The sequence below is a fragment of the Lagenorhynchus albirostris genome, chromosome 4 (genome assembly GCF_949774975.1).
Source record: "Lagenorhynchus albirostris chromosome 4, mLagAlb1.1, whole genome shotgun sequence".
NCBI classification, from domain to species: Eukaryota; Metazoa; Chordata; class Mammalia; order Artiodactyla; family Delphinidae; genus Lagenorhynchus; species Lagenorhynchus albirostris.
Window position 1 is genome coordinate 44,830,596 of NC_083098.1, and position 21,563 is coordinate 44,852,158.

At 40.4% G+C, this 21,563-nt stretch overlaps 1 protein-coding gene across 1 annotated transcript in view; it reads right to left on the reverse strand.

Annotated features, from left to right (window-relative positions):
• ANXA3 (annexin A3) overlaps positions 1-21,563 on the reverse strand; it is a 53,316-nt gene that overhangs the window by 28,709 nt on the left and 3,044 nt on the right. The window contains exons 2-3 of the mRNA XM_060147969.1: positions 21,485-21,537; positions 3,465-3,552 (exon numbers count right to left, since the gene is read on the reverse strand). Of these exons, the coding sequence (XP_060003952.1) occupies positions 3,465-3,552; positions 21,485-21,499 (103 nt within the window). The 5' untranslated portion in view covers positions 21,500-21,537. The remainder of the gene's footprint in view (positions 1-3,464; positions 3,553-21,484; positions 21,538-21,563) is intronic.

Below are 21,563 nucleotides of genomic sequence, written 5' to 3' on the forward strand. Positions count from 1 at the left end.
ATCTCTTAATCCAGAACATCTATTTCTACCAGTGGTCCATACCTCCTTCAGGCATTTCAGACCCATATACTTAACCACCTGTTGTAAGTACAAGTAAAGGGCTGATGCTGGGCTGCCTGAAAACAACCTCCAGGTCACTATTTTTTTGGTAATTATAGTATTAAGATAATGTGAGAAGTTGTGTCTGCTCCTTTGTGGTAGAGGCCTACCCCTGGGTTGGGGGCTGTGAGCTGGCTTCTGTCTTGGGCCTGCATGACTAGAATGGTCTAAAAGATCCACTGGAATTCAAGGCTCAACTTCCCTGTGTTGAGGTGACCCACACACACCTTACACCCACGGCAGTGGTGCACACTCTACATGAATGACGGGGCAAAGGAAACGGTGTACTTGATTAGCTGCTGGGACTCCTAGTGACAGACGTTGCCCCACAGGGTCTTTGATCTTGTATTCTTCTGCATAGTTAAGTAAACAGAGTTAGACTAACCCTCATTGTGCCCTGTGAGTCTGATTATCAACTTGGACCTATGAAGGTATCTGAGTTGGTGCACGACTAGACACCTCCAACTACAAGTATCTCAAACTCAGCTGCTCCAGGTTGGATTCATTCTATTTCTTCTCTAACTTGTCTTTCATCCTATGTTCCCTCACCAATGACACCACTACAGATGCAGTCATCCAACCAAAGATCCTGGGAGTTATACTCTTTTCCTTACTTTTTACATTGTAACAATCACCTGCATCTCTTGGATTTGTCCTCTTCTCTGCCACTGTGCACTCATCATAGTTTACCTAGAAACTTCAACAGCCTCCTAACTTGACCCCCTTATAATTAATACTGTATATTACTGCCTAAGTAAATTTTTTTTCTAAGTAAATTTTTTTAATGCATCAGATCATGTCAGTTCCTTTTTTGAAATTCTAATGATTCTCCGTAACCTTCGGGATGAAGTTTAAGCCCCTTAGCTTGTGCACCAGTTAATTAGGACCTAGCTCCCACCTCATATTCTAATTTCCTACCCCCTTCTCTGCATCTCTATACCCTTTGCCACTAGACTCCAGACATAACTAACTACCCACAGTTACATGCAGGTTGTACGCCAGGCAATTTCTCCTCTCTTATTTCTGCACGTGCTACATGCTCAAGACCAGAAATTAAACCAAGATGTCTCATGGTTCAGAGGCTGGATCTGACACGTCCCTAAGGCAAATGCCACCATGACGCCTGGTTTTGGTGTTGGGAGTAGTGCTTACAAACAAAAGCCTCCTTCTCAAAGCGGGCCTGCCAATCAAAATGTGTAAATTAGTGAAGAAACATAATGTTAAGGAAGAAAGACAAGCGATAGAATTTAAAGACCACTAATTCATTCAAATTGACATTAACTTCATGGAAAAGTCTATTCAACCCTGTGTTTAAATAGGCAATCAAAGAGATAGAGAAAGAAAGAACTTTCATTTAAAAATAGCAATAAAAAAAACCTAAACAGGCAGAAATACAATAATATTACACTGATAGTAATAGGATAATTACTATTATGAACCTTAATAGTATAATTCATGGAACTTTACAAACCGACCCTCAAATTCATAGGACAGGGCAAAGCCAAGAAAATCTCTTGCCTTACTAGACACTAAGTGTCATTATAAAATAATAATAATTATGTAATAGTCATAATAGTAATTATGACAATGTTATATTGAGACAGTGAGAGGCAAACAGACCAATGGAATGTAACAGAGAGCAGAAAAATAACAAAACTTATAGGACAGCAGTGGCATTACAAATCAGTGTGGCAAGGATGAACTCTTCAATTGATTGCACTGGGAAAATTACATAGCCACTTGAGATAAAATAAAATTAGATTTAAATGCTATTCACAAACATTAATTCCAGGCAGATTAAAGATCTCAGTGGGAAAAATAAGACTGTAAAATTTGGGGAAGAAAATACAGGAGGATATCTTTATGAGCTCATCATAGAAAAGACACAATAAGTACAAATCATTACAAAAAATATTGGTAAACTTAATTTCACTAAAATTTAGAACTTCTATGCGATAAAAGTTACTGTAGCCAACATTAAAAGAAAATTACAGGTCTTCCCTGGTGGCGCAGTGGTTGAGAGTCCACCTGCCGATGCAGGGGACACAGGTTCGTGCCCCGGTCCAGGAAGATCCCACATGCCGCGGAGCGGCTGGGCCCGTGAGCCATGGCCGCTGAGCCTGCGCGTCCGGAGCCTGTGCTCCGCAACGGGAGAGGCCACAACAGTGAGAGGCCCGCGTATTGCAAAAGAAAAAAAAAAAAGAAAAGAAAATTACATTCTTGGAGAAGGTATTTTCATAGCTTGTAATTTTTTTTAAAAGTTTTGTATCCAGAATTTATTTTAAAAAATAAATTTTAAATTAAAATGTAAAAATTTTTTTCTTGCCAAGCACAAAGAAGACAACCCAACTGAAAAATGGATAAAAGATATGGAGGTGTAATTCATGGAAAAAGAAGAAAATAAACAAGAGAGGATGCTTAACTGCATCAATAATGGGGGACGGGGAGGAGGAAGGAAACAGATACAGAATGAGGTACAATTTTAGATCCACTCAATTGGAAAAACTGAATAGGATGACTGCCGCAAGTACTGATGAGAATACGGAGAAAGAGGAAGTCTCATATATTGCTGGCAGGAATACTAATTTGCATATTTATTTGAGAGAGCAGTGTGGCAAAATTTCTAGTTAATCTGGAGATGAACATTACCTTCAACCCAGACATTTCAACCATTATATTCTGGAGAGGTGCTAGCAAATGTGCACAACAAGACATAAGCATGACTATTCAATGCAATATTTTTATATTGTAATAGAAAAGAACTGTAGGCAACTTAAGTGTTCACTCACTATTCCCATCTTACGATGTAATAATAAACTATTCTGCAGTTAAAAATTAATGAACTAGAGCTAAACATATCAACATGGATAAATCTCAAAAACATAATGTTAAGGGACAAAAAAACAAGTTGCAGAAGAAAACATAAGGTAGGATTTCAAGTTATACTGTTTGTGCCCATGCACAACAATAGGTACATACATATGGAGTACAGAATTAAAAGTTTCGTGGGAATAAATTCTAATTTAGAATGCTGTTTATCTCTAGGGAATGAGGTGGGAATGAGATCCAGGCAGAATCGCAGGGACTGTATCTATAATGATTTATGGTGACGATGATGATGATGATGGTTGTTGGTAGCAGTGGTGGTCATGGTAGTGTTTAATATTAAGTAAACATGGCAAATATTAAGATATAATAAAACTGGGTTCCCTATACTTTGCCGCATTATTTCACAATTTTTTTAAAGTACCTTATAATTTCTCTAATTGAGTAAGGCAACTTGGGCAACCTGAACCCATGCGCTTTTAGCTTTAACTTCCTGATGTGCTTCAACATTAAAAAAGGAATTGTAAAGCATCACTCACCAATTCCTCTGATTGCCTTATGAATGGCTTCAGCATCCCCTGATGCGCTAAAGCTGGGATAATCTCTCATTGTCCCTTGGTGTCCAACCTAGAAGAAAATATCTGACAGTCCCACTAGTCCACAGTGACATCTTTATTTATGTTACATACGCATACTCCCATATGCCTACTGGAAACACACAACAAACCCATAATTTGCACACCTTCTTATCACTTCAGGAGTGGTTCAAGAGAGTCTCCCCACCCCAGATATGCAGGCAATATGACAGCTACCACATTTATAGTAAGATCTCTCCTTTTCTTCTCTTGTGTAACAAATTGAAAATATAAAACATTCATTCTCTAGAGCAGTGAATTGGGTTAATCATGGTGATTCTGAAGAATATTTGCTTTAAAGTGATATCTGCATGAAAGCAGTGAGAAAGTGGAAATTTCCTACATCTTCTTTTTTCAAGTGATACTTCAAAGCTCTTCACTGTATCTCACCTAGAAGTAACTGCAGTTTATAGACTTCAAGATGTTTTAATTAATGTTCACCATTGTCCTTGGGAAAACCTACACCAAAGGATCCATAAATGAAAACCCCATTAGGACTGTCTGTTCTTAAGCTTTGTTTAATGGATGTACAATCGTGGCAGATAAATTCCCTTCTGAAAGCTCCACTGACATAGGTCTTCAAGAATAGCATGGAAGTAAAAAATGCCATGATACTAATTTTAAGCACATAAACTAGAAACTTGTCAGTAAGCTGAGAAAGACCATCCTACAGAAGGAATAAAATATCTTAAAACTGCTTAAGAGAAATTGAGAAAAATCCAAGTAAACATGTACTTATATGGTACTTCCTAACTGAATAAAAGTCTGTCTTTACAGTGACAATGTTTTCTTTCTAACTGATGTTTCTATCCTATTACTGAGTAATATTGGCTCTGTTGTCTTATGTTAATATGGCTTCATTTAGGCTCTCCTGAAGTGTTTAATATTTTCATGAAAGGACATTATCTTGTCACATTAAAGTGAATGGAAAATTAATGTTTTGGCACAGTAAAAAATGATAGTCTGTTGATTCAATAGATTGGATTGAACAATTTATTTCAGTACATTCCAACACTGTTTCACCTTCAAGTACCCAAAATAAAGTTTTGATTCTAAAACAGTAATTATAACAAGTTAGGAACTAATTGTAAATGTGCCTGATCTAAACCACCTGTAAGAAATCAGTCACTTCAACATGATCTTTGGAGAATTCTCTTTCTTCAAGGCTTAATAAATATTTTATGGATTCACACAGCCAACTGGCTTCCTTTCAGTTCTATTCATTTATGAACTTTCGTGTTTATCTTATCTGTCCACCTTCCCTGTATGGCATTTTAGAAGAACCATCACAATATCGGAGCATTTGAGCGCTTTGTGCCCAGCACTGTGGCACCTTTTATACATTAACTATAACCTGCACAACGGCACCGATGAATGAGTAAGAATGATCCATGTCATGTATAAGACACCAAGATTGAAGGAGACTGGAGAATTTGCTCAAGTCCACACAGCTAGTTAAGCAGCAGAAGTTAAAAGCAGTTCTGAACATTGCAGACCATTCCTAGTCTGTCTTAAAACGTAGTCTTGGTACCACCGGGGCTGACTCTTTTGTGAAATAAAATTCATATTTTATGGCAAGACAAGAAAAATTTAAACATAAACATTTTTTTCTGCCCTTTGGCCTCCTCTCTCCCCTCTACGGTGCACTGTGTATCTGCATTATGCATTGACCAAACCTCCCCCATTGGCAGGAATACCTGCTCAGCCATAAACAGCAACGTTCTCCCAGCACCAACAAGACAACTCCTTAAAAGATAACATTCCTTCTTGATCACGACCTACCCCTTTGTACTTGCAGATCTGGATTGTGTGAACTGTCAATAATACATCATTTAATGGACAGCCCTCTGTCTCAAAAAACTTATACAACTGTGCTTTGACTTCTAGAGGGTGGAACAGCTCTCCAAGCTTTCTGAGAGGCTGTTCCTGGGTCATAATCCTCAGTTGGGCTCGAATAAAATTTTCCATTTCTTTCTTAGATCGGTTGATTGATTTTTTGTTGATTAAAATGCATATGACCAGGCCCTGCCCTAGACATATGGAACCATGGTCTTTAGAAATGAGGTGTCAGACTGCACATGTTTTAGAAGCTTCCCTGGTGCTTCTGTGCCATGGAGATATTCACATGGCTGCTTTTGAATACAAAAGACAAAACTGTAGTCAGACTCTAATTATCCATGAATTATGAAAACTCAGGGTTTCCATTCTAGCTGTGACCTTTTCACTGCCCTCTGCTACCTATACATCAAAATATGCCGAAATTCCAATGTACAAAACTAGAGAAGGATGAAATTCCCAATCCATTATGCAACTTGCTACCTAGTAAGAATTTAATGGGGAGGAACTACTCGTTTGATTAAAAGGAAAAAAAACTACACACATACACACACACACACCTGTGTGAAAAATGGCACAGGACTTCTGAAATGGAATCTTAGTGAAATCTTTCAAAGTGTTTCAGTTATTTAAATGAGCAGTATATTCATTTGATAGACTTCATTGCCCAAAACATTCAGAAATATATGACTTATGAAAAAAAATCTTACAGTAAAAGAAATTAATGGAATCTTTTAAAGTAATACATGTCACGCAGTGAACAAGGTGCTTCACAGACATCTTATTCAACTGTTACCATGACCTTAAAGAGGGGGATTTTATTATTTCCATTTAAAAATGGAAGACAGGCTTCCCTGGTGGCGCAGTGGTTGAGAGTCCGCCTGCCGATGCAGGGGACACGGGTTCGTGCCCCGGTCCGGGAAGATCCCACATGCCGCTGAGCCTACACGTCCAGAGCCAGTGCTCCCCAACGGGAGAGGCCACAACAGCGAGAGGCCCGCGTACTGCAAAAAAAACAAAAAAAAAAAAAAAGGAAGAAACTGGATCTCAGAGAGATTATTTGCTTGACATAACTCTGCTACTAAGTACAGCCTCAGAATTTGAACCCACTTCCTTGTAACTAAAATGCCTTGAGGTCTCCACCACATCATAAGGCCTCGGGAAATTCCATATTAGTGGTTCTCAAAGTGTGGTTCCTGGATCAGCAGCGTCAGCATTGCCGGGGAACTTATTAGAAAGCAAATTCTCAGGCCCCACCACAGTCTTACTGCATCAACAACTCTGGGGCTAAGATTCAGGATCCGGGTTTACACAAGCCCTCCAGAGGATTCCAACGCACTAACGTGTTTGAGAATCACTGCCCTATTTCGTTCTTAGCTGCCCAGAAAACCAAAACAATATCGAGCAAACAAGTCATAGATTCTTTTGTGGGCGTGGAATAAGAATTTGATGATGAGCTTATTGTTTCAGGAATGTTGGTATTTTTACAGCCAAACCAAACTGCTTGCAACGCCTGCTCCATTGCAGGCTTAATTCTTTGACATTTAAATTACTAATCAATACTTGACTTAGTTTATTTCTATGAACCCTACTACCCTAACAAAGTGTCAGCGCTAGTGCAGGACATCACATGAATACTTGGCAAAGTCTTTTTTTTTTTTTTTTTTTGCGGTACGCGGGCCTCTCACTGTTGTGGCCTCTCCCGTTGGGGAGCACAGGCTCCGGACGCGCAGGCTCAGCGGCCACGGCTCACGGGCCCAGCCGCTCCGCGGCATGTGGGATCTTCCCGGACCGGGGCACGAACCCGTGTCCCCTGCATCGGCAGGCGGACTCTCAACCACTGCGCCACCAGGGAAGCCCAATACTTGGCAAAGTCTTTTTATTTTTAATCATGTTTGATCAGATTTCCATCCACATCCCTTAAACACATTTAGTTGCTTTTCTTCTCTCAAACTTGACCTTCAGATGCCCCCAAAGGGAACAGGATCCTGAAACCAGTTGGAAAATAAATTTACCGCGAGGAATGTCCAAATAAAGGGGGAAACAACAGGAGCTCTTTATATTAATAACAATTGCTGCTACTCACTATTTGCTAAGCACGTTTCCTGCATTAGCTCATTCAGTCCTCACAGTGAACTGATAAAGCAGATATAATGAATCCTATTTGCAGATGACGACTAAGCTGTCGCCCAAGTTCTCACAGGCGGCAATTGGTCAGTCTTTGCTCCTAATGACTAGGCTAGGATGCATCTTTCTTCTTCATGCCTACTTAACTTTCCCTGACCCTCTAAAACTATCCTTCAGATGTCAGTCATAGCCCATGACACCTTGAAGCCACTGGTGTGGCCAAGCCACGCCTGGGGAGCTGTCTGCCACTACCCCTGAGAGACGCCAGTCCGTCCTTGACTCGGGAAAGTCAGTCGTCTCTATTTCTTCATGAAAGCGCACTGCGTTTGCAAGAAGTCAAACATTTATATTCAGAAGAATGGATGAAAGAGAAAAACACAGGGTGCCAATCCTGCTGACGAGGAACATATTTAAAGCCAAACACTCCAGAGCAAGAATAGCAGCTGCTGCAGGTACGTTTCGAAGGTGAGGCAAAGCCAAATCCCGTATCACTTCCTAAAGCCCTGGAAAGGCCATGTCCCAAAGTTAAGCTTTCAAATCAGAGCCTCATATAAACCTTCAGGACTTAGGAACTCTTGAAGAGCCAGGGAGAAATGATCACTCTCTGCTCAGTGTCAAAACAGTCTGCTGGGTCATGAGGATTTAGGATAAAAGGAAAAATGGAGTCGCCTAAAATAATAAATAAAAGGATCAAAACTTGGAAAATATAAAACTTATTCAATTTTCCAAGAAAAAGTGGTTTTCAAAATCAAAGAAAGTCTACTCTAAAAGGCCCTGAAATGAAATATCGTCAAGTGAGGCAGGTGGCATGGGTTGAATTGTGCCCACCCCTCCCTCTCAAGAAATGTTGAAGTCCTAACCCACAGTACTTCAGAATATGGCCTATTTGGATACAAGGTTTTGGCAAATATAATTAGTTAAGATGAGGTCTTAACTAAGGATGGGCCCCTAATCCAATATGATTGGTGTCCTTAGTAGACAGCCATGTGAAGACAGAGATATACAGGGAAATTGTGAAGGGAAGGTGAAAGCAAAGATTGGAGTTGTGCAGCCTCAAGCAAAGAAGCACCGAAGATTGCCAGAGAATCAGAAGCTGGAAGGGGTGAGCAAGGATCCCCTACAGGTTTCAGAGGGAACATGGCCTGCCAACACCTTGGTTTCAGGTTTCTAGCATCCAGAACAGTGAGACAATAAATTTCTCTGGTTTTAAACCACCCAGTTTGTGGTACTTTGTTACAGCAGCCCCAGGAAACCATACAGCAGGGAAGAAGCCAGAGAAAAGGCTTGGTAACCACTCAGGTCCTGCAGGGCAAAGGGTAGCGTCGTTTTCTTTTCCCTCAGGCTGGCAGTGATCACTGCAGACAGAAGGCTCCCATCACCACTGCAGGCTCGCTCTCCACCTGGGGCCAGTAAAGAGAAGCAGGGCGTGGGGACAGCAGGGACTGGCAGCCTCAGGGATGCCTGACAGGAGCAAGAATGCCATTATGGTTTTGTCTGCATCATCTAAGAGGTTCAAGGGAGATGTCTGCATTTCTTCCTGTGCTCACTCAAAGGAGAAAATACCCACACTTGCCAACTTTTCCTGTTCTGATTTCATCAGGGGAGTCCCAGAGCCAGAGCACTGGAATGTGATAACATTCCAGTGTTGAGACTGAGGGTGTTGAGCTGGAGTAGAAAGACGAATATGATTCAGAAATTAGGGAAGATGGGGACAAACAAGCGATGTATGTTGTGTTTCTATGAAACACAGATTATAATAAGGAGAAACCCAGATTCCTTAGAAGTATGTGTCACTCAGGGTTAACCCAGGCAGACCTCTCCTGGGCCTCTCCTTTGTTGGCTCCTCCCCTTTGGCTGACATCTATAAAGTAGGTTCTAAAATGGAAAGTCTCTTTCTCTTTTCTTTCCCTCTACTCCTGCTGTGGGTTATTTCTGCCACTTCCCCTTCTATATGCAGACAACTCCCACAGCTGTATTCACAGCCCAGACTTCTATTTTGAACACTGGTTATATCTGACGTATCAACTCATTATTTCCTTTCAAAATGATTTCTTCTACCATGTATCAGTTACATGGTACTTACTTGTGCTTTATACATATTTGCTCATTTAACCCTCAGAACCCATCCTATTATGATCCCATCTTACAGGGGAGAAGACTGAGGCGCCGAGAGTTAAAAGACTTGCTGATAGTCACATAACTTGCCTGTGGCACAGCCAGGATTTGAACCCAGGCAATCTGGCTCCACTGTCTGTGCTCGTCCCCAGTTTGCTCTTCTTCTTCAATCCCTTTAAATGGCACCACCAACCACCAGAAACCTGGGGGGTCTCCTTCAATTCCTTCTCTTTCCATCCAAATGCAATCATCTGCAAGACCTGATGAGACTACTTCAAATAAAAGAATCTCCTGTGCACTTCTCCCCACCTTCTTTGGCACCGCTGTCATCCAAGTCACCATCATTGCTCCCCTGGACATGGACATCTGCCCTAGTCTCCCTTCCTGTGTCCTTCTATGCCTACCTCTAGCCATTTCCCACATCTTCTAGCAGCCCAGGGATCTGTGAAAGATCTAAGTCAGGTCATGGCATTCTCCTACTGGACACCCTTCTCTGACCTCCCATTGGATATTCAATAACGTCCAAACTCCTTGCCCTGTCCACGCAGCCCTGCAACATCTGGCCCAACCTTCCTTGTCGCCCTCACCTGGAGCCAACTCTCCCCTTTGCCCATCCCACTTCAGCTCTCCAAAACCCCAGCTGATCTACTGTGATCTCTTTCTCATCTTCATGCCTTTGTCTGTGCTGTTCCCTCTAGCTGGAATGTTTTCCTACCTTCAGTCTTCTGATTAAGGGCCATCTTCTCTGACAGGTCTGCCCGGGGCCACTTGACCCTGACTTAACAGGGTCCTCTCCTGTTATTCTGTCTCAGCACCCTTTCCCCCTGAGGGCACTCAGCATTCCTCAATATCTCTGTTTATATCTGTGTCTCCACCTCCTCTAAGTTAAAGTTCCAGAGGGCAGAGACCTTTTGTTTTACTCACAGTACACCCAGATCCTAGCCCAGTGTTCAGCCTCCAGCTAGGGGCTTAATAACTGTGCGTGAGTCTGATGGAAGTAGACGGAAGCAAGACAATGATATCCCAAGGTGTGGGCTTTCTCCGAGGTCTACACTAGACAATTGGCTGTCTGATGAGGTTGCTTCCTTCAAATATTGATAGTCTAGAAATCAAAGTGATCATTGTATCTTGGGAGATTTGGAAGATGTCCAGACTACATAAAATGACCTCTTTCAGCACCACAAGCTATGCTAAGTCTTTCAATCTGGTTCCACAAGCCCAGATGGATGCCTGGTGCACCTGGGATGTTTCTAATGATTCCATTGTATCTTCCTTCCTGTCTCTCCAAGCACTCAGCATTTCTCTGTCAAAGGCAGCAAACCCAACTATCTGGATTGAGCTTGAAACACTGGGCCCCTGAAAAGACTTCATCAACACAAACTTCTGTCTCAGAATCATTTTCATTATTTGTTTGCGGCAGATTATAAATAAGCTGTATTCATCTTCTTTTGAGTCATAGAGCACCAGTGTCTGAGAATTATTTTTTTGTACCACAATCAAAGTCAGGAGCTTAACTTAGCTAAGACTTCATGACCAAATTCTCCTCTCGGCCAAGGGCCACAGAGAGTTGAAGACTATTCTTGCCTCAGCTCTGTGCATCTCTAACTTCATCTTACGGGGGAGACACCTGCATTTAAGGGACCTTCACTCTAACTGTGGAAGATACAGGGAACTTGGCTCACTGAAGTGAGAAATCTGGCTTCATCACATCTTCTTGGCTGGGGAATGGTGACTGGCTTGGCAGGATTTGGGGAGTACAGTGGGGACACTCCCTCTCCTCCCACTTCACTTCTATGGGAATACGGATCCACCTGAGAGGGGCTAAGATCAGGAACATTTACTGTTTGTAACATCCTGGGAAGAAGATTTCTTGCATCGATGACCCAAGTCATTAATGCTCACGTGGTATGATGTTAAAATGCACCGTTTCATGGATTTCGTATGAGTATGTTTGTTGTTAATCCTAACAAGTTGCTACAGATTTAAAAATATTTCCTAATGCAAAGTAAACCTAGACAGTGGAAACTCCTTCTACAGTTCATGCAAAGGCTGTCAGGACTAGAGGGATTCTTTGTGGCCCTTGGAGGACCCTGAAGTAACAAAAGAAGATAATTATAATGCTCCCCCAAATCTCCTTGTCCCCCTCCTATCACTTCACTGGGGTTTTCTCATTGCTCTTCTGCCTCAGGGCTTTATACCTGCTGTTCCCTCTGCCTGGATGGTCTTCCCCCAAATATCTTCCCAGCTCACTCCCTCACTCCATGTTGACTTCTGCTCACATATCTGAGCAGAAAATAATGTACCCTATCACTCTCATTCTCCACCTCTGCCCTTCTCCAGCGTACTGAAAACTGACTTAATATACTATACACTTATTTCTTTATTAGCTCTCTTCCATAATAAAATCAGAGGCATGTAAGCTCCACGCTTTTTTATTTCTCTTTCCCTGCTGTATCCTCTGAGCCTAAAAGAGTATCTGGCACATAGTAGATGCTTAGTAAATATTTGCTGCATGAATAAATGAGTACAAAATGCTTTCTTGTTCTGGGTCTTGTTTTCTTTGATAATTCTCAAATGCCATTACCAGACTTTTCAGAGCTCCATGCCATATCTCAAAAATCTGACAAATGCACTCTTCACCTTTTGTAGATCCTGTTCACATGAGACTGTCACTACTCTTATTTAAACATGCCTCCAGAACCTAGGCGCGGTATTTAATCAAACACAAATAGTTGAAGATGAAAGGAGCAAAGATCTGAGAATCGAGGAAGGGGCAGACTTGAGAATTTTCTACCCTTTTGACTCTCTTAATTCATGTGAGACCTCTGTATTAATCTTATTTCTCAGCACTCTAAAATACTTATTTTTTCTAACTGCTTTGCATCCACCAAAAAAAAAAAAAATAGACTTTCAAGAGAGTCAAATGATACCTTCTCCTCTTCATATTCCTTGCTCTCAATCTAAAACGTTTTCAACAGCAACAAGTTCGATTGTCAAATTACACTTTTTATCATAATTAAATATAAAAGAGGGACCCTCCCTCCTTGGTGGTTAAGCTTGGGTCAGGGAGTGGCAAAGAGCAGCCCTTTAATGTTCATTCCGTTCATTCCCAGGAAGCCTCTCTCTTTTCACTCAGATTGTATGGTATTTCTTTCCAGGGTTTGTCCTAAAACAAAGCTCTAAATGTTTTGATTTGAAATCCAGGTCTAACCTGTTTTTCATTAACTTCCTGCAGAGGACCATTTGTGAAACTCTCTGAGTGCCAGTATTTACCTAAAGAAGCTTCAGGAACCGTGGTTTGAAACACACACCAAATAGGAAGTTACGATCATGTCGAAAGCACCTAATCGGGCATGATGCCTATACTGCTTGGGATGTGAAAAGTCCATTTCCATGAAAACAGTTATATGCCAGATCATCCAGCCCTGAGATGCAGTAGACAGGAGGGAGACCACAGAAGTTCAGCACATCCACATGCATGTAACACAGGTGCCTTCTCCATACGCGGTTTAAATTTGCATGGTCGGGAAGAGCAAACACACTAGGAAAGAAAGGTCTAGTTGGATGTCCCACCAAAGCAAGAAATACGAAAGTGGATGGGGCTCTTACGAATCCTTTGTACCCAGTACCAAAAACATCCAAATGCCTGGGGCTGATGTCATCCATGGGGCAGAATTTGAAAGGCACTGCCTTCCCAAAATTCCCTCCACATTAGCACACTGCACCTTTCCTGGGAGCCCTACCACTGGTGTCCTTCCTCTGCAGAAATGGGAACATTGTATCCTCATGTGTCAAACTACACCAATCTTGTTCCCAGGAAAGAGAGGAAGGATGAGGCAGGGAAGGGAAGCTGTGCTCTCTAATTCTCACCAAGGACTTATTATGATGGGGTAGCTTCTCCTATTAGCAAGTTTCCACCTTAGATAAACCTTCCCCAACCTTTCCACCATCAAGCATCCCTTTTTGTATTTCTTCATGGACCCCATGTTTTGAGTGACCCTGCCTGCCAATCTGTATCTGTTACAAAACATTAACTCACTTCCCCCAGTCTTACTTGTGATTAAAGATGTAACTTCCAATCGGAGCTTCCTCCGATCAGCCTAAGATAACCAGTACCTTAGTGCTGACAGCATTTTAGTAAAAAATACAGGAATATGACGTTTTGAAAACTCTCTGCAGCCTTGATGTAAGGTATATGTTTATGGGATAATAAAGATGTACCTGATATTTGTCCTGGGTTCCAGCCACAGAGCTTCAAAAACCACTGGAATTTACTGAGCGATGGGATTGTCTTTACTGTGCTAATGAGGTGAGTCATGGTGGGCCATGAGATAGCTGTAGCATCAGGCTGGTTACTAAAAAGACACAGCCATGTGATTAGAGGGTTGGCACTTCGGGAACGCAAGGGGACTGGAGACCGAATTCAATCGTGGCCAGTGACTTAATCAGTCACGGCTATGCAATGAAACTCCAGAAAAAGCTCTGGATGCCGAGGCTCAGAGAAGCTCCCTGGCTGGTGAACACACTGATGTGCAGGAAAGGTGAGGTGCCCTGACTCCACGGGGAGAGGGCTTGGAAGCTCTGCATCCAGGGCCTTTCCAGAGTTTGCTCTATGTGTAGGTTTTATAATAAAAACTGTAATGGTAAGTATAGCACTTTCAGTGAATTCTATGAGGTGTTCTAGAGACTTACTGATCAGGGGCATGGAAACCTCCTAATTTATAGCCCCTGGGTCAGAACAGCAGGTGACTCTGAGACTTGCCGCTGGTGTCTGAAGTGAGGCTGGAGCCCTTAAACCTGTGGAGTCTGATGCTAGTCCTAGGTAGTGTCAGAATTGTACTGCGGTCCACCCACTGGGAGTGAGAACAGAGCATTATCTTTAAATATATAGAAGCATCCAAACCCATAGAATGTACAACACCAAGAGTGAACTGTAAAGTAAACTATGGACTTTGGGTGATAAAGCTGTGCCAGTGTAGGTTCATCAGTTGCAACAAATGAACCCCTCGGGTGGGGAATGTTGACAATGGGGGAGGCCATGCATGTGTGGGAGACAGAGGGCACGTGGGGAACCTCTGTACCCTCCTCTTAATTTTGCTGTGAAACTAAAACTCCTCTAAAAAATAGTCATAGTATGTATATATATATATATATATATATACACACACACATAAATGCAAGAAAATACTAAAAATAGGTGTGGTCAGAAAACATCTATTTGGGGAAAATCCATTGGTTTCAGATGGCTCTGAGAGAATCATTCCAGTGGGGAGGAGGATGCTGTTGATGTGTACTAAAACCAGGCCCAGGAAACAGGCAGAAGCTTCCTCACTAAAACAGTTGCAGGGATATTAAGTATCAAGGAATATGTTTTTAGAAAAAAGCTAATATACCGAAATGATAATGATTACAACATCTACTGAGTGCTCACTACATGCCAGGTACTGTTCATGCATTTCACATGAACTGATTGCATGCCTTCAAAGCCTAGATGATGTAGGTACTGTTATTACACTTATTTGACAGATGAGGAAACAGACATAGCAAGAGACTAAGTAATTTGCTCAAGGTCATATTCAGGAGTTTGCCTTTTAATCAATTAGAGAGTCATGAAAAGTAGAACTGGGGTTGTGGCTGGATGGTCTTCTTTCTGCTCCGGTAGAGCCCACTGCACTAGGTACACACTGCTTTCATTGTTTAGCTACCCTTTGGATGAACTCCTTCATGTTACAGGAAGTTCTATTTTGATAAAGTTTCTTTTATCCCTTGGTTCCAGAGTCTTGCTATGTTCCCCTTCCTCATTTTGCAAATTAGCATTTGGAATGGGGAAGGAAGAGTATATAGTTAGTTCGGATGTTACAACAGTTCATGATGATTATAGTGATTATGAGCTAATGTTGAAAAATTTTAGTAGCATAATAAAAATATTAATTTGAGGGTTCAAATAGTTATTGCATTCATTATTATTCTGTAAAAGTAAGTTAGGAATTAACCAAGGAGCAAAGAGCTCAGAGTATTCCTATGAGAAAGCCAGCCTTGTAGAAGGCACACATAGGAAAAATACTGCTATGGTATCTTAATAAAAATGTTCCAAGACATTCTCATTTGTGTGTTGCCTGAGTGCTTGCTATAGATGTAAAGGCAACATTTGACAAAGACCTTGAGTTCAAAGAGTACAAACTGATAAGATACCAGGCCCTCTCATCAGGGGTGAAGTAGTAGAAGCCAAGCCTGAACAGAGATACACAGGTTTCCCCCGTTATCTTAATGCAGAGCATCTCTATGAAACTTTCCATAAGCTGAAATGGTGTAAAGCCAAGGGTAATACCCCAGATTTTCAAAAGTTCATTTTATGCCACTTCAGTTTTAAGAAAGACCTACTTTAATACATTGACGGCATAAAAGCAAAAATCCTCTTTGAATTTCTTTCAGTTACCAAAAACAGGTACAGGCATATCATGTCTTTACTGCACTTCATTTTGCTTTGCAGATATTGTGTCTTTACAAACTGAAGGTTTGTGACAACCCTACATCAAGCAAGTATATCAGCGCCATTCTTCCAACAGCATTTGCTCATTTCGTGTCTCTGTGTCGGATTTTGGTAATTCCAGCAATATTTCAAACTTTTTCATTATTACTATATTTTTGTTACGGTGATCTGTGTGCAGTGATCTTTGATGTTACTACTGCAAAAAAAGATTATGACTCCCTGAAGGCTCAGATGCTGGTTAGCATTTTTTATCAATAAAACATTTTTAAATTAGAGTATGTACATTGTTCCTTTAGACAATGCTATTCTACGCAACAGACTACAGTATAGTGTTAACATAACTTTTTTATCGGCTATATTCCCCATGTTGTACAATATATCCTTATAGTTTATTTTATACTTAACAATTTGTACCTCTTTACTGCCCTACCCTTATATTGTACCCCACCACTGGTAATCACTAGTTTGTTCTCTATACTTATGACTCTCCTTCTCTTTTGTTATATTTACTAGTTTGTTGAATTTTTGGATTCCACATATGTGATATCATATATTATTTGTCTCTGTCTGACATTTCACACAGTATAATGCCCTCCAAGTCCATCCATGTTGCTGCAAATAGCACAATTTCATTCTTTTTATGGCTGAGTAGTATTCCATTGTATGTATGTGTGTGTGTGTGTATATATATATATACACACACACACCCCACATCTTTATCCATTCATCTGTTCTGTTGATGGCTTAGGTTGTTTCCATATCTTGGCAATTGTAAATAATGCTTCTATGAACATTGGGCTGCATGTATCTTTTCAAACTAGTGTTTTGGGTTTTTTTTCGATATATATCCAGGAGTGGAATTGCTGGGTCATATGGTCAAAACTAAACTACTTTCAGATTTTTGAGAAACCTCCATACTGTTCTCCATAGAGGCTGCACCAATTTACATTCCCACCAACAGTGTAGGAGGGTTCCCTTTTCTCCACACCCTCTCCAGCATTTATTGTTTGTAGATTTTTTTATGACAGTCATTCTGACAGGTGTGAGATGATATCTCATTGCAGTTTTAATTTGCATTTCTCTGATGACTAACGATGTTGAGCATCTTTTCACGTGTCTGGTGGCCATCTGCATGTCTTCTTTGGGAAAATGTCTATTCAGGTCTTCTGCCCACATTTTAATTGGGTTGTTTGCTTTTTTGATGTTGAGTTGTTATATTTTGGATATTAACTCCTTATCGGTCATATCATTAGCAAATATTTCCTCACATTCAGTAGGTCGCCTTTTCATTTTGTCAATGGTTTCCTTTGCTATGCAAAAACTTTAAGCCTAATTAGATCCCATTTATTTATTTTTGTTTTTACTTCCTTTGCTTTAGGAGACAGATCCAAAAAATATTGCTACAATTCATGTCAAAGAGTGTTCTGCCAATGTTTTCTTCTAGGAGTTTCATGGTTTCCAAAACATAACTTTTATATGCACTGGGAAACCAAAAAATTCTTGCGACTTGCTTTATTGCGATACTTGTTTTATTGCAGTGGTCTGGAACCAAACTGCAATGTCTCCAATGTGTGTCTGTACTAACACAGATCTTTCATAAAAGCAAAGTTATGTAATGCAAACTTTCGAAAAGTGTGGCTACCATATTCAAAAATTTTAACAAAGGAAATAGTAATGCAACATCTGAAACAATGAAAGGGTTCCAACACTCCTAGATAGAATATACAGACTCAGGAAACCAGCTAATCTTTCATCTCCAACAGTAATGTACTGAACTTGCAACCGAAATCTTCCCTCTTGATCATAGCACTCTAATAAACTCACCATACACTGGTAAACACAAATGATCAACCATGTTGTAGAAAAGCATGGACTGATTGCTCATTTGTGTTTGGGTGTGTATGTGCTTTTGTGTTAAGAGGGAAAAAGAGAACAGATAAAACAGTGATAAGAGTATTTACAGAAATCTGAGAGTTTTCTAAATTGTGGTTAAAAAAAAGTGTAACATAAAATATACCACTTTAAACATTTTTAAGTGTACAGTTCAGTAGCGGCGAGAATATTCACATTGTTGTAAAACAGATCTCCGGAACTTGACTTTTTCATTGTATGGAACTAGAACTCTATATCCATTAAGCAACAAATTCCCCTTTCCCCCTCCCCACAGACCCTGGCAACTACAATTCTGTTTTCTGTTTCTATGAATTTGACTACTTCAGATACCTCATATAAATGGAATCATACAGTATTTTGTCTTCTTATTACTGGCTTATTTCTCTTAGCATAATGTCCTCAGGGTTCATCTATGTTGCAGCATATGTCAGAATTTCCTTCCTTTTAAAGGCTAAATATTGCACAATATGCATACCCCACGTTTTGTTTATCTATTCGTCCATCAACGGACACTTGGGTTGCTTCCAGCTTTTAGCTATTGTGAATAATGCTGCTATGAACACAAGTGTGCAAATATCTCTTCAAGATCCTGCTTTCAATTCTTAGGATATTTATCCAGAAATGGGATTGCTGGATCATATGGTAATTCTATTTTTAATTTGTTGAGGAATCACCATACTGTTTTCCATAGTAGCTCTGAGTTGTTTTTAATATTTGCTCTCAGATATCTCACTCATAAATGTTAGTTCTTTAATTTGAGACAGGAGGGAAATAGGAAAGAAAAAGCGAGGCAGTAGGAGCCCCTCTCTGACTAGGGCCTCTTTCTTCACTCGAGCTCCCCAATCTCCCCTCCTGCCCACAGCACAGCTTCCCTTTTCTAGTCTATTCCCGTCCCTTCTTTCCTGCTGCCTGATGCCCAATGCTACCGTCCCCTTGTGGTGGGCAGAATAATGGCTCCCCAATAAAATGTCCACACGGTAATCCTTGGACCCTGTGAATGTGATATGTTACATGACTAAAGGGACTTTGAGGATGCAATTATGGTTCCAAACCTTAAAATAGGGAAATTAGCCTGCATTACCCAGGTGGGCCCAATCTAATAATGTGAGCACTTAACAGCAGAGAAATGTCTCCAGCTGGAGGAAATAGAGGACGGCAGAAGAGAGATGTCCCAGAAGGGCAAGCTAGAGAGACTGCAAGCGTGAGAAGGATTCCATGCACCGCTGCTGTTCTGAGATGTAGGGGGCCACACACAAGGACTGGCAATGGCCTCCAGGAGATAAGGACAGCCCCCACTGACAGTCAGCAAGGCACTCAGTCTCACAACTGCAAGGAACTAAATTTTGCCGACAACCTAAATAAGCTCAGAGGTGGATTCTTCCCAAAGTCTCAGAAAGGAATGCAGCCCTGCCAACTCCTTGATCTTTGCGCTATGAGACCCATTTTGGGCTCTAACATATAGAACTGTGTGGAGATAATAAAGGGGTATTGTTTTAAGTTGCTAAATGTGTGGTGATTGTTTACGGAAGCAGTAGGAAACAAATACACCCTCTCTCACACTCACCTGGGTCTCTCCCAGCCCTTCAGAAATGTGCCATTTGGAAGGTGTCAGCTGTAGAGCCTGAACAACTAATTCCATGTCAATTCACTAATGGACAAGGGCTAGAGGGAGACTAATTTTTTGGAGAGATGAAATTTTTTTTCATCTGACTCTACTAGATATCCATAATAGCAGCAGGAATTTCAGACCTGGAAAGGGGGAGATCAGCCTACTGGCCAGTGACAGAAAATAATCTGGGACTAAGCAGAGCCTCACAATAGTACATCTACCGACACCGACACCACGCATAACAAGGCCTGCTCATGCCTCCATATGGGTTATTCTTGAAGCCTCTCTGCCCCTCGCTTATAAAATACAATGTATTTTCATCATTAAAAAAAATCAGAGCGACTTCCCTGGTGGTCCAGTGGTTAAGAATCTGTGCTTCCAATGCAGGGGGCATGGGTTCAATCCCTGGTTGGGGAACTAAGATCCCACATGCCGTGTGAACGGCCCCCAAAAAAAAGAAAAAAAATTTTAAAAAAAGAATCAGAGCAGAGAAGGTGATGCATTGAAAGTGAAAGTGCCCCTGTTCATAGTTCCACCTTTCCAGAAAGTTTTCATGTAATACGGTCCTTATGTGTCTATTTTCTTCTTTTCTTTTTTCTTTCTCTAAAACAGAATCACTCTGTATGTACTATTATGTGACTGGATTTTTTTTTTTATTGATTAATATATCTCTGGAATTTTTTTTGTCAATACATAGACGGTGGACTTCTCATTTTTTAAATGATTACATAAAAATGGCTATAAGTTACAATTGAGAAATATCATAACCCATGGATGGCCATTTATTCTGTGTATTTTCATTAGTACAAATGAATGCCCATCAGCCTTTATTTCTTCAGCCTTATGCAAGTGTATCTATATGATAAATACCCAGAAGTGGAAGTACTGGGTTACACAGGGTGAGCATTTAAACACTGACTGCCAAAATACCATCCCCAAAGAGTGCCAACTTTACTCTCCTATGAACAGAGTATGAAAGTGCCCGTCTTGCCCACATCCTCTGCAACACTGGTCTTCTTACATTTTTTTTCACCTTTACCAATACTTAGATAGAAATGATTTCTCATTGTATTATTTACATTTCTTTATTTCTCAGTAAGGTATAGCACCTTTTCATATGTTTGTTGGACATTTATAATTCTTTTTGTATCCTATTCATGTCCCTCACAAATTTTTCCATCGAGTTCATTTTTCTTATTGATGTAGTGAAGTTATTTTTATGTTAATGAAATGAGTCTCTTGTCAAATGTGCTGCAAATACTATTTCCTGTGGGTTGTCTTCTGACTCCACTAATATATTGTTTGCCACCATAAATTATAAATTTGTATTTAGTTCAATAGATCAATATTTTTCCTTTAGGCTTTCGGTTTGTATCTTGGTTGTAACTGCCTTCCCCACTCCAAGATTATTTTTAAAATTCACCCATATTTTGTCTTTTTCATTTCGGTATTTTATTCATCTGAAATTTAGTTTCATGTAAGAAGGGAGAAGGAATACAGATTTACTTTTTCCCTGAAACAGTGAGAAGTTTTCCTAACATCATTTATTGAATAAGCCATCTTCTCCTCTCTGATATGAAATGTCTTTTTCTTATAATAAATTCCCAAATCACATAATTTATTCTCTATTATTGACCTCCCTGCTTTGGTGTCAGTACAAATTATTTTAACTATGTACCTTTACAATACATTTTAATATTTTCTTATTTTTAGACATCCTCTAGCTTTTGGGGCATGTTAATTTTTTCACATAAACCTTTTATCAACTTATAAAATTTTTTAATATTTTGATTTTCTGTATTTTGATTTGACTCAGATAAGTTACTGTGCTATGAAGGCTTGATTTTTACTTACCCAGATAGATGCCATGATATCCCACCTTTCTCTTGAGTTGAGATCACACTAACCTATTAAAAGGAAAAAAAAAAAAGTA